This window comes from Camelus dromedarius, chromosome 23, assembly GCF_036321535.1.
Source record: "Camelus dromedarius isolate mCamDro1 chromosome 23, mCamDro1.pat, whole genome shotgun sequence".
NCBI classification, from domain to species: domain Eukaryota; kingdom Metazoa; phylum Chordata; class Mammalia; order Artiodactyla; family Camelidae; genus Camelus; species Camelus dromedarius.
The window spans coordinates 15852473-15866586 of NC_087458.1; the positions used below are offsets into that span (position 1 = coordinate 15852473).

Sequence of the window (14114 nt, forward strand, 5' to 3'; positions counted from 1 at the left end):
AGTGCCTAGCACATATTTGGTACCTATGAAGTGTTTATTGAAGAGGCAAAGCATGTGTTAGGTTTTATGTTCTTCTTTAAGGACCTAAGGCCAAATCTTTATCCCTACCCAAAGAGGAATTTTCTAGTATTGATTTCACATGGATCTCTCATAATGCACAATTGCCTTTATGGTATTCTCAAGTTTTTATAAGCTGTGCATTTTCTGTCTTCCCATTTTTGAATTTACTTTCAGGTTTTACTGATTATATTCTTAAATATTTTCCTAAGGATGAGTGGAAAGTAAACTTTTCGAACAAGCTTACAGATATCTTTTCTGCTTTCATACGATTTTTTAAAAATTTTGATCTTATTTTTATTTTGCATTTAAGTTCTTAAATACGTAATGCCTTCTCATGGTACAAAAATAAATTATATAATAAATTTCCTGTCTATAAATCCTTTTCCTGTCTACCTCATTTCTTTCTGCTCCCTGATACACATAACCACTTATTTTAGTTTCATGGGTATTCTTCTGTATTTTTTCCTATCTTTGTTAAGATATAATTTATGTTTATCAGTGTTTAAGTTTAATGTGTAAATTGTGACTGTTTAATACACATATGTATTGCAAAATGATTGCCACAGTAAGATTAGTTGACACATTTATCACGTCACATAATTGCCATTTTTTTGCTGTGATAGTGTTGAGAATATTTAAGATTTACTCTTTCAGCATCTTTCAAGTTTACAGCACACTGTTAACTGTAACCACCATGCTGTACATTAGATGCCAGAATTTACTCATCTTATAACTGGAAGTCTGTACTTTTTTAACAAAATCTCGTTTCTTCTATCTTCCAACCTCTGGCAACAACCAATCTACTCTTTGTTTCTATCAGTTGGGCAGTTTTAGATCCCATGTGTAAGTGATATCATACAGTGTTTGTCATTTTTTATCTGGCCCTTAGGGTTCATCCATGTTATTCAAATAGCTGGATTTCCTTCATTTTTTTATGGCTGAATAATGCTCCGTTGTGTGTGTATGTAAATATATCACATTTTCTTTATTCGTTCATCCACTGACAAACACGTAGGTTCTTTTCATGTCTTGGCTGTTGTAAATAATGATGGCAGTGAACGTGGAGTGCTACAGATATCTTTTCAAGATAGGATTTCATTTCCTTCAGATACATACCGAGGAATGGGATAGCTGGATCATATGGTAGTTCTAGTTTAAATTTGTTGAGGAACCCTTTCATAATGTTTCCCATAGTTAACTGTACTAATTTCCATTCCCAACAACAGTGCACAAGGGTTACTTTTCTCCACATCCTTACCAGCAAACATTATACCTTGTATTTTTGACAATAACCATTCTGATAAACATGAGATGATATCCTATTGTGGTTTTGATTTGTATTTTCCTGATGATTAGTGATACTGAGCACCTTTTCATGTACTTTTTGGCCATTTATATGTCTTTGGAAAAATGTCTCTTCAGGTCCTTTGCCCATTTTTTATTCGGATTATTCAATTCTTTATTTTTGAATTGTATGAGTGTCTTATATATTTTGGATATTAACCCTTTTTCAAATATATGGTTTGCATATATTTTTCTTCTCTTTATAGATTGCCTCTTAATTTTGTTCTTTTGCTGTACAGAGCTTTTGCATTTGATGTAGTATCACTTGTTGATTTTTGCTTTTGTTGCTTGTGCTTTTGGCGTTGTGTCCAAAAAATCATTGCTGAGGTCAAGGTCAAGGAGCTTTTTTAATATGGTTTTTTCTAGGAGTTTTACTGCTTCAGGTCTTACATTAATCTATTTTGCATTAATTTTGTTTCTTTTGCATGTGAACTTCCAGTTTTCCCACTGTTTATTGAAGAGACTGTTCTTTCCCCCATTGAGGACTCTGCTCCTTTGTTGTAAATTAATTGACCATATATACATGGGTTATTTTCTAGGCTCTCTGTTCTGTTTCGTTGATCTAGGTGTCTCTTTTTAAGCCAATACCATACTGTTTTCATTAACGTAGCTTTGTAGTATAGTTTGAAGTAAAGAAATTTGATGCCTTCAGCTTTGTTTTTCTTTTTCAAGATTGATGTGGCTGTTTTGGGTCTTTGTGATTCCATGCAAATTTTATGATTTTTTTCTTTTTTCTGTGATAAATGTTACTGGAATTTTGATAGGGATTGCTTTGAATCTATAGGTGGCTTTTGGGTAGTATGGCCATTTTAATATTAACTCTTCTGATACATGAACATGTATATCTTTCCATTTATTTGTGTCTTCAGTGTTTCTCATCTTTATTGTATAGATTCCAGTGCATAGATCTTACACCTCCTTGGTTAAATTTATTCCTAAGTATTTTATTGTTTTTGATGCTATTGTAAATGGAATTATTTTCTTTATTTCTTTCTCAGATAATTCATTGTTAGTGTATAGAAGTGTGACTGTTTTTTGTTTGTTGATTTTATATCTTGAAACTACTGAATCCATTTATTAATGCTAACAATTTTTTTGCTGGAGTCTTTGGGATTTTCTGTATATAAGATCGGGTTATCTGCAAATGTAGACAGTTTTACTTCTTCATTTCCAATTTGGATGCCTTTCTTTTTCCTGTCTGATTTTTCTGGCTGGTACTTATAGCACTGTGTTGAATAAAAGTGATGAGAGTGGGCATCCTTGTCTTTTTCCTGATCTTAGAGGAGAATCTTTCAATCTTTCACTGTTGAGTATGTCAGCTGTGGGTTTGTCATATGAGCCTTTATTATATTGAAGTGTGTTCCTTCTGTACCTAATTTGTTGAGAATCTTTATCATGAAAGATAATTGAATTTTGTCAAAAGCTACTTCTGATCTATTGAAATGATCATATGATTTTTCATTCTGTTAATGTAGTGTATTACATTTATTAATTTGTTTATATTGACCCATCCTTGCATCCCAGGAATTAAATCCCACTTGGTTATGATGTATGAGCCTTTTAATGTGCTTTTGATTTAGATTTGGTAGTATTTTGCTGAGAATTTTTGCCTCTGAATTCATCAGGAATGTTGGGCTGTAGTTCTTTTTTTTGTAGAATCCTTATCTAGCCTGGGTATCAGAGTAAAACTTGCCTCAGAAAGTGAGTTTGGGAGTGTTCTTGTCTCTTCAGTTTTTTGAAAGAGTTTGAGAAGGATTGATATTAATAATTTATGTATTTTATTTGATTGATTAATTGATTGTGGTTGGGGGATTTTGATTACTGATTCAATATCTACCTGTTACTGGTCTATTCAGGTTTTCTGTTTTTCATGATTCAGTCTTGGTAGGTTATGTTTCTAGGAATTTTATCTATTTCTTCTAATTTGTTGTGTATAATTGTTCATAGTAGTCTCTTATGATTCTTTGTATTTCTTTACTATCAGTTGTAATGTCTTCTCTTTCACTTATAATTTAATTTGAGTCTTTTCTTTTTTCCTTATTAAGTCTAGCTAAAGGTTTGTCAGTTTTGTTTGTCTTTTCAAAAAATCCCCCAAACCAACTCTTAGCTTCATTGATCTTTTCTGTTGTTTTCCTATTCTCTATGTCATTTCAGTTCTTTCTTATCTCCTTCCTTCTGCTAACTTTGAGCTTAGTTTGGTTTTCTTTTTTAGTTCCTTAATGTGTGAAGTTGTGTTGTTCTTTTGAGATCTTTCTTTCTTTGTTTTCTTTAAAAAGATTTTTTTTGAGGGGAAGAGGCAGTAGTTAGGTTTATTTATGTGTTTTAATGACGGTTCTGGGGCTTGAACCCAGGACCTCATGAATGCTAGGCAAGTACTCTACCCACTGAGCTATACGCAACTCCTATTTTTGTTTTTCTTGATAAGGCATTTATTGCTATAAACTTCCCACTTATACCTGCTTTTGCTGCATCCCATATATTTTGTTTTCACTTTCACTTGTCTCAAGATGTTTTTAAATTTTTTTTTCTTTGACTCTCTGGTTGTCCTGGAGTGTGTTATTTAATTTCCACATGTTGGTGAAATTTCCTGTTTTCCTCCTGCTGATTTCTATTTTCACACCACTGTGTTGAGAAAAGATACTTGGTATGATTTAATTCTTTTAAAGTTTGCTGATACTTGTTTTGTGGTCTAACATGATTTATTCGGGAGAATGTTCCATGTGCACTTGAGAATGTCTGTTCTGCTGCCATTGGACGGAATATTCCATGTATATTTGTTAAATTCATTTGACCTACAGTGTAGTTCAAGTCTAATGTTTCCTTATTTATTTCATTATAAGCAATGGATAATAATATATCCATTGTTTAAAGTAGGATGTTGCAGTTTGCTGCTACTATATATATTTTTTCCTTTAGACCTGATGTGGTCATTCTTCAGATTTTGGTATCCACTAGTGGTCCTGGAATTAATCCTCACGGATACTGAGGGAATATGGTATTCATCTGTAGCCCTCAAACTTCCTAAACTCATTCGTTAGTTCTAGCCCTCCCCCTTTTTTTTAAGATTCTATAGGATATTCTACATAAAAAATCATGTGATCTGAGAATAAAGATGGTTTTACTTCTTATCCTGTCTGGACTCCTTTTATTTCTTTTTCTTGCCTTGTTACAATGTCTAGTACTATAGACAGTGTTGAACAAAAGTGATGAGAACAGACAGCCTTGTCTTGTTCTGATCTTAGAGGGAAGGCATCCAATCTCTTATTATTAAATATGATGGTAGCTGTGGGTTTTTCATAGATATTCACTGTCAGGTTGAAAAAGTTCCTTTCTACTTTGCTGAGAGCTATTATGAATTATTGTTGGATTTTTTCCAAATGTCTCTTCTGCATTTATTGCAATGATCGTATGATTTTGTTTTTTTGTTTGTTAATATCATGAATTACGTTAATTAATATTTGAGTGTCAAACCATTCTTGCATTCCAGAGATAAAACTCGTATTTTGTTTTATTCAATCTATGAAAATTTTGTTTGAGAATTTTTGTGTGTATGTTAAGGATACTAGTCCATAGTTTTCTCATATGAGTTGTGAACTATGTTGTCTTTTTTATTTTCTTAAAGACTTGGTACATAATTTTCATTATTTATTTTTTTAAATGTTTGGCAAAATTCACTAGGGAAACAATCTGGGCCTGGAGTTTTCTTTGTTGAAACTTCTAACTACAATTCCTTAATAAAAATAGACTATATACAGAGTAAATTTTGTTTAGTATGTGTGTTTCAAGGATTTTGTCAGCTCTTTAATTGTTGAATTTATTGGATAAAGTCATACACAGTATTTCTTTATATGTTTAAATATTTGTAGAGTGAGTAGTTAATGATATCACCTCTCTGATTCCTGTTGCTGGTAATATGCTCCCCTTCCCCTTTTATTCTTGTTTAATCTGGCTAGAGGTTCATTAATTTTGTCTTCTCAAAGCACTAGCTTCTGGTTTCATTAATTTTCTGTGTTTTCCTATTTTCTATTAACGTTGATTTCTGCGTTTATATTCATTATTTCCAGTCTTCTTTTGACTTTTGATTTCATTGGTCATCCCTTCATAGCTTTTTAAGTGGAAGCTGAAGTGACTTATAAGATCTTTCTTTTTTAATATAGGTGTTTTTGTGTTATAAATTTCCTTCCAAGTACTGTGTTAGCTGCAGCCCATAAATTGAGAAATGTTGTGCTTTTACTTTCATTCAGTTCAAAATACTTTGTAATTTATTTTGTAATTTCTTCTTTGACCATGTATTGTTTTGTAGTTTTTAAATATTTCTTTGTGTTACTGATTTATAATTTAATTTCTTTTTTTAAAATTACATTTTGGACAGGGAACATATTTTGTAATCTTTTAAGTATATTGAGATTTGTTTAATGGCCCACAAATATGTGTCTTCTATATTGATAATTATTTCATGTTTACTTAAAAAGGATGTATATTCTGATACTTCTTGGTTGCTTTGGATGTAAATCTGGTCCATGTTACTCCATCTTAACTGAAAGTGAAAGTCAGTAATTCTATTTTTTAAACAATTTAGATGTAGTTCACATTCCATAAAATTCACCTATTTTAAGTGTGCGATTGAGTGCTTTTTTTTTTTTACTGTATTCATAAAGTTGTATAGCTTTCACCACTATCTAATTTCAGTATATTTTGATCATCCAAAAAAGAAAGTCCATGCTAATTATCAGGTGCTCCCATTACCCCTCCACTTAGCTGTTGGCAGTCACTAATCTGCTTTCTGTCTCCATAGATAAGCTTATTCTGGACTTTTTATGTAAATTTATCATATAGTATGTGGCCCTTCAGACTGGCTTCTTTCACTTAGCATAATGTTTTTAAGATTCATCCATGTTGCAGCATGTATTATTTTGTTTTCTGGCTAAATAATACTTCATTGTGTGGATATTTTGTTATGAGTGAATGGATTAGTCACGTTTTATTTATTCATTAGTTGGTAAATATTTGGGTTGCTTCCGTTTTTGGCTACTATCACTAATGCTGCTGTGGACTTTTGTGTACAAGTTTTTCTGTGACATGTTTTTGATTCTCTTGAGTATATATCTTGTGGAATTATTGGCTCATAGGATAACTTTTTCAAGTTTTGAGGTACTGCTAAACTGTTTTAGAAATAACTGTATTATGTTGCATTCCTATCAGCAGTGTTTCAAGGTTCCAGTTTCTTGACATTCTCTCTAACTTTTGTTACATTCTGTTTTTTTAAAATTATAGCCATTTTAATGGATGTGAAGTGGTAATTCATTGTGGTTTTAGTTTTCATGAAGAGTGACACTGATGTTTCCTTCAAAGAGTTTTTAGGGTTTTTGCTGTTACATTGAGATCTTTGATCATTTTCAGTTAATTTTTGTACATGTGTGAAGTAGGGGTCCAAAGTCATTCTTTTGCTTTTGTATATCCAGTTGTCTGGAAAAGATTTCTTGGAAAGATTATTCTTTCTCCATTGAATGATGATGTCTTGGACCCCTTTTCAAAAATTACCTGACCATAAATATAAGGGTTTCTTTCTGGACTCAATTCCATTCCACTGATTTATATGTCTATGATCATGACAGTACCACACAGCCTTGATTGCTATAGCTCTGTAGTGAGTTTTTCTAATAGTTCCTTTTTGGGTAACTTGGTGTATGTTTCTGGATATAAAGTGGACTAATTAAAATAAATTTAAACAGAGCTTAAAGACTCATACATTTCACAACATTGTGTTTGCTAAATGGCACTCAGTATTTATTTTCAGTAAGTAAAGTGGTAAATATGATTTACCATAGAAATAACCTCATTAGTGATGTAAATTTTGAACCATCAGTTAGAAGATGGCATACTTGTTTTTATTTTCAGTTTGCTTAAATTTCTTTTCTGCTTTCTTTTTAGGTTAATACAATCTGTTGGAATGAGACTGGAGAATATATTTTATCTGGCTCAGATGACACCAAGTTAGTAATTAGTAATCCTTACAGCAGAAAGGTAAAGTGGTTTTAAAAATCTGTAACTTAATGAGAGAAAAAAGTCAAGAAGCTAGAAATTAAGAAATAGTAAATGCCCATAGAGTGAGCGTTTGTAAAGAATATCCTTAATTTGCTAAAGTTTGTTATATAATTTGGAAATTATCACATGCAGATTCCTTAGTTTCTTTAGGAGAACATTAAGATTTCATTCAGCCTTTTGATTCTAGAAAATTTGAATATACTTCATTCTACCCACATGGATAAAATTACCAAAACAATTGGCATTATCTCAAGAAACCATTCTTTACGGGGAAAAAGACTATGATTTTTTTTCTTTTATGCTCACAGAATCTAATCTTCATCCAAGCAGTTTAAGAAACTGGATTTTATCAGTTTACAAACACTGGCTAGGTTCTAAGGAAATGCTTCATAACATCCAGTTCAGTAAACTGAGATATATTGAGTTTTAATCAGGATTATGTTCAGATTTTTGTTGGCTCTTATTCTGACTTTATGTATAAGAGTATGTATACAGTTATTTTTATATGAGTGAGAACATGGTAGATTGGCAGACCAATGACATGTGTAGTATTAGAAATCTTACAGAATTCACGCATTTTTTAATTTTTCCACATTTAAACAGTTAAGATATTTAAATAAATGTTTGTGGTTCTTCAGCCTAATTAGAAGTTTGTATCAAGGCTATCCTTGATTAAAGGACAGGCTCTAGTTTTATTCCAGAGATAACTTTGCTTAATTGTTCTGACTTAGTAGAGGGAAACTTGGTATTTCCAAATCCTGCTTGTCTTAGCTCTGCAACTACTCAGACAACCTTCTTCTTAAAATAGAGAACATTTCCTGGAATAATGTATATGTGGAATGCTTTTCGATCATCACTATCAGAATTTTAATGCTTATAGTATTTAAATCACTCATCTAGATACCAATAGAATAATTTTTTTGTTTGTTTTTGAAAAGATGCAGAGCTTCACTCTTTTTTTAAAAAATTGTGGCAAAATATACATAACATAAAATAAAGCAATTAACCATTTTTAAGAGTTCAGTTAGTGACATTAAGTATATTCATATTGTTGTGATACTATCACCACCATCCAGCTACAAGACGTCTTATCTTGCAAAACTGAAACTCTGTACCCAGTAAACAGTAGTTCCTCATCCTTCCTTCCTCCAGCCCCTGACAGCCTTCATTCTGCTTTCTGTCTGTATGGATTTGTCTACTCTAGGTACCTCATATAAGTGTTTATACAGTATCTGTCCTTTCGTGAATGGCCTATTTTACTTAGCTTAATGTCCTTAAGATTCATTCATGTGCAGCATGTGTCAGAATTTAGTTCCTTTTTAAGGCTGACAAATATTCCATTGTATGTATATACCGCATTTGGTTTGTCCATTCAACCGTCAGTAGGCATTTGGTGGAAGTAGCCCAAGGGCTTGCTCTTCCTCATTTCCAGTTTGAGAAATGATTAGTCAAATAATACTTTAAAAGATTTTAAGTAGAACAAGGCTTTATACTTCCACATAGTGGTTTTAATAGATCCAAAATTGCTGTCATATAGGAATATTTTTTGTTTTAAAACATTGATGATTCATTACATAGGAAAATAAAGTTTTTTGATCTTGAGTCAGATATTACCTGTTTTTATAGGTTTACTCTATTTTAGATCCTATGAGTTCATGGGAAAATTAATTTATTGTATATAAAAGTTTGGAAACTTTTTTTTAAAATAGGTTTTAGTGGTTGGCAGTGTTTCTTATTAATGGCATTCTGTCTTATTTGTATATGTCACAGATCTCAAATATATAAAAAAGATCAGTTTCTTTTTCCAAACATTACAAGCTAGTGGGGAAAGGGTGTAGCTCAAGTGGTGGAGCGCTTGCGTGGCACCCAAGAGGTCAGGGGTTCAATCTCCAGCACCTCCTAAAAAAGAAAAAAAAAAAAAAATTACAGGCTAGTTTATTTGGACCAATCCTCCCACTAAAAACAACTAAAAAATGCTTCATTAAATATTTTTAAAAAATTATCCTAAAAGTAAAAGATAACTATCTTGATAGTAAGGAATTATCAGGCGAAAATGGAAGGGAAAAGGTGAATCCAGAGAAGTAAGCATGAAAGCCTCTTTTTTCCTAAAGATATTTGTTAGTCTTAGCATATATAAACTTTAGTTTGATGGCCTTGAAGATCAAGGTAAACAGAAACAAAATTCAGTATCCAGATAAGGTGTGGATTCCTATGAGAGACTTTACACAATATGCTATGACCCCCAAAGGGCCTCCTCCTCAAGGTATAGATGAAATAGAAGGAAGTTAGCCCTCAAGAAGCCTTGGGACATCTTCTGTAAAAGAAATCTTGAGTGTATAGTGTATGTAAAGTTTTTCTTGATTGGGCTTCATCCAGCTACCTGTAGTTCTCAGAGCGTAAATTGTTTTTGTTTCTTTCTTCTGTGCTTTGCTGGTACTCTTCTCTCTTCATGGGATGCTCTGCTTTCCTGTGCACCTCCTACCTACTTGGCAAGTTTAATTTCATCCTTCAAGCCTCAGCTCTTACATACAATACATTCCTAGTTCCCTAAGCAGATGTAGGCACTCCTTCCTCTGTGTTCTCGTATTTTGTGGATAATTCAGTTATTACATTATATTATGTTTGTTTGCCTGTTGCTCATCATTAGGCTTGGGGACAGTAACCATTTCTTTTTCCTTTTTGTTTCCTCAACACTTAGTAATATTTCCTGTCATGTCATAGGTGCCCAATAAATACTAGTAAAAGAAAGGCAAAGAGTTTCTGTTTCCAATGCCTTAGACAGGGGTATGGATTGGGTTTGGAGAGTGGTGAGTTTTATCAAGAAACTAAAGAACCAGTATCTTCTATCTGGATACTCTTGGACTAAGCTTGAAGTTTTGGAAGTGTTGTATATAACATGATGCAGGAGGAAAAAGATACCTGCTTGGTCAGCTAGATTAGTCAAAGTAACCTGGTGATTAGCAAAGTGATAAATGTTACAACTAGTTCACTTTCACATTTATTACTAGTTGAAGTTAGCAGTGAGTTACTCTGCCAACTTTTGCTTCTTTAGGCCGTTCTTCTTAGATGTTTTCTGAATAAGTAAGTATTGACCCAAGGAAAGCACAAGTAGACAATAAATCCAGCTATCAAAAATTACAGCTTTTTGCAAGTGTACATTATTTAAAAAAAATCAACCTTATATACCTCCAGTAGTATGCATATCTGTATTGGTTGTATAGATTTATTTCTGTAATTAAAAACAAATTCTGACCTCTGTTGAAATTACTGAGTGTATATATTTGAGTACTGGTTCTTCCAACAATTATCTACTAATAAATTAAGGAAAGAGTGGTACAAAATGAAGTTAACATGATGTGCAGGGGATAGATAGTGGATTTGATAGGCTATATTAAGGAGTTTACATTTTAGTGTAATTGGAATAGCCAACCATTGGAGTGTTTTAACCATGCAAGTGATATGATTTGCCTTTTTAAAGGTAGCTCTGGCTGCTGTTTGAAGAGTAGAGTTTGAATCCGATCAGAAGAAGTAGGCGATAAAAGGCCATTGATGTAATCTAGGTGGGAAGGGATGATGGTTTATGCAAAGATAATGGCATTAAAAGTGGTAAGAAGTAATTTGGAATGTATCTTGGATGTGGACTTGTTGCTAGATTTTATGTAGTGAATGAGAGAGAGAAAAATGAAGGATGATTCTGTAGTTTTTGACTTGATAAACAGCGTGGGTGGATATTGATGTCATTGGGGTGGGGAACACTAGAAAGGGAGTGTGTTTGGAGAGGGACATCTGAAATCAAGAGATTCGTTCAGAGGGAAAGGACTTTAGTTATTTACTAATTACCTTAATAAAGTAGTTACTCTGATTAATAAATTCTTTTCAGTTTTTGAGTAATATGTAATATACCAATACATATATTAGTGTATTGAGTGAGGTTCCTGCTTTCGTTTCTGAAGCTATGCACGTACCTGTTGAATGGAGATAAATCACAAATTGTTGAGAATAATATCTCCTGAGTGCGACTAAAGCAAACTCAAAGGCCTATCAGACTAAGAAACCAATACATACTTTGTATGTAATGACTTATATATAGTTAGCTACTTGGTAAATCATGCTGAATATCTAGCAGAGTTAAAGAGGATGATTCTATCTTGTTTAAAGGCTTTACATTAATTATTTCCTATGTTATTTCTTGTACCTTAATCTGCCAGATCTCAGGGTCTTATACTTGGAGAGGGGAATGAAAAATTTTAAAACACTTATCAATTTTTATTCTCCCTTGACTTTCTTGATGTAGGTGCAGAGACTTTCCAGTTTTTAAATGTGACCTCAATTATATATGCATTTATAAGATTTACAGTGGAGTAGTTTATAGTTTTTAACAAATCCTTATTTTGTTCATAACCTTGTAACCTAGGTCTTAGATAAAAAGAGGTAACTTAAATACTTAAGGTGGTCAAGATAAATAGCTGCCAATATTTACACCAGATTTACGTTCTGATTTGGTGTAGTACTCTCAGTTTTGAATTTACAGTTAGTGTTATACAGTATAATGCTCGCTTAAAACCAAACCCAAAATAAAGTTGAAATGTATTTCATTAAATTTGTTTTAAAGTTTAAAAACTTATGAAATAGTTGAAAAAAAGTGCAATGAACATCCAGAGATTTCAAAAAAAATCATTTTAAAGTAAGTTGGAGGCATCATGCGCTTCATTCATAAATAATTTGACGTCTCTCTACTAAGAATAAGAGAACATTATCCCACATAATTATAATGCAGTTACCATGCTCAAGAAATGTAGTATTTACAATAGAGTTGATTCTCATTTCTTACAGATTCTATATTTGGAAATTCACCTGTTCATTAAATTTATTTTTAACCCCCAAAATCAATACTTCTGCTTTCCTGATTATTTATGGCCACGTACATACATGTGCAGTGTGGCAAAAAATTTGAGTTGCAGAACACATGTATTGATTCTCACATTCCTAGCTCAGATCAAAGTGACACTCAGACTTCTTGTTTCAGATTGCCTACTATAACCATACTGTACCCTTTTTGTGATATATTTAGTGCCACACTTTTTGCATTTTAATGCTTTTTTTTTTGGTGATTTCATTAAAGTGACCCCCAGGTTTCATGCTGAAGTACTATCTGGGGTTTCCAAGGACAAGAAGACTGGGATGTGCTTTATGGAGAAAATATGTTAGATAAGCTTCATTTAAGCATGAGTTAACAGTGCTGTTGATTAAATAAGGTTTCTTTAAACAGAAACATGTAAAACAAAGATTGGTTTATGAAAATGTTGTGACCAGAGGCTCACAGGAACATAACCCTACATTGCCCTAGGAGCAGTGATTCAGCACTTTTTCAATGGTGACTAATTCAGTGTTTGTGGTGACTTCATAGAACAGAACTACCACAAGTAACGAGAATCAGCTGTATGCTATTATCATATATAGGTATATAATATGATAATATGATTTTGTATTGTTGACTGAAAAAACTACACAACTTAAAAGTTGAGAATTATGTTTTATTCGGTGGACATGCTGAGGACTTAAGTCCAGGAGACCATCTCTCTGATAGCTCTAAGGGACTGTTATAAAGAGGTAGAGGAGAAGCCAGGATATAAAGGAGTTTTTGCAAAAAAAAAAAAAAAAAACAAAAAACAAACAAACCACAAAACAAAACCCAGGTACTTGGAACATCAAAAGATTACTGCTGATTATCCCTACAGGATTTTATCTCATTAATTTCAGTCCATTCTTTCAGCCTGTTGAGAATCTCTTTCAGCCTTGATTGTCGTATGTTAACTCCCCAGACATCTCAAGTTAATGAATTTAGCCCTTTTCTGTCTATGGAAAGATGCAAGAATCTGGGCTTATTGAAATTGTTCCCTTGGTATGCCCCTTAGCTATCCAGGGCCAGTATCCTGTTTTTCTCTATCCTGAATCCCCTCAGGGAGCACCATTCAGGATGGCTGCAGAGGCTGATGACTTGATGGCAGGAAGCCTGTTTATCTCCATTCTGAGTTCCCCTTAGGGTGCACCGTTGAGGGTTGCTGCAGTAGCTGTTGGCTGCAACATCTTTTGTTTACTTATATGAGAAGTGACATTCTTTGTCCACCGTATATTTTTTATATACACACATACATAATACATGTGTGTATGTACATGTATAGTCCTTTTTCAGATTTTCCCATTTGTTTCAATAATGTTCTTTATCACTGCCATGCCTCTTTCAATCAAGCAGCACACATTTCATTTAGTTGTCATATTTCCTTAGTCTCTTTTAGAACGGTTCACCTAGCTTTTTGGTCTTTCATGAATTGATATATTAGTTGCTTTATTGTTGTATTGACTTATTAGTCCAGCTGTTTTATAGAATGTCCCTCCATTGGGATTTGTCTGATTGTTCACGAGTAGCTTAAAATTAAACAGTTTTGCTAAGAATTTTCCGCAGGTGACGTTGTGGGACATGATACTACCTTGTCTCCCAGTTGGTGATGTTAAGCTTGGTCTTTCCATTCTGTGGGTACATTGACCCTTTGTGATTAATAAGCTGTCTGTGGAGTAGTGTCTTAAGACTGTGCTAATATTCTCTCCCATAACAGTATTTCATACAGTGGTTTCAGTATTTATTGATTCTTGCCTTAATTAGTTGT

General features: G+C 33.0%; 1 protein-coding gene across 8 annotated transcripts in view; it reads left to right on the forward strand.

Moving 5' to 3' along the window:
- Window positions 1-14114, forward strand: part of DCAF6 (DDB1 and CUL4 associated factor 6) — a 119221-nt gene that overhangs the window by 22406 nt on the left and 82701 nt on the right. For all 8 annotated transcript variants that reach the window (XM_064477959.1, XM_031435829.2, XM_031435828.2 and 5 more), the window contains exon 3: window positions 7336-7428. In XM_064477959.1, the coding sequence (XP_064334029.1) occupies window positions 7336-7428 (93 nt within the window). The remainder of the gene's footprint in view (window positions 1-7335; window positions 7429-14114) is intronic.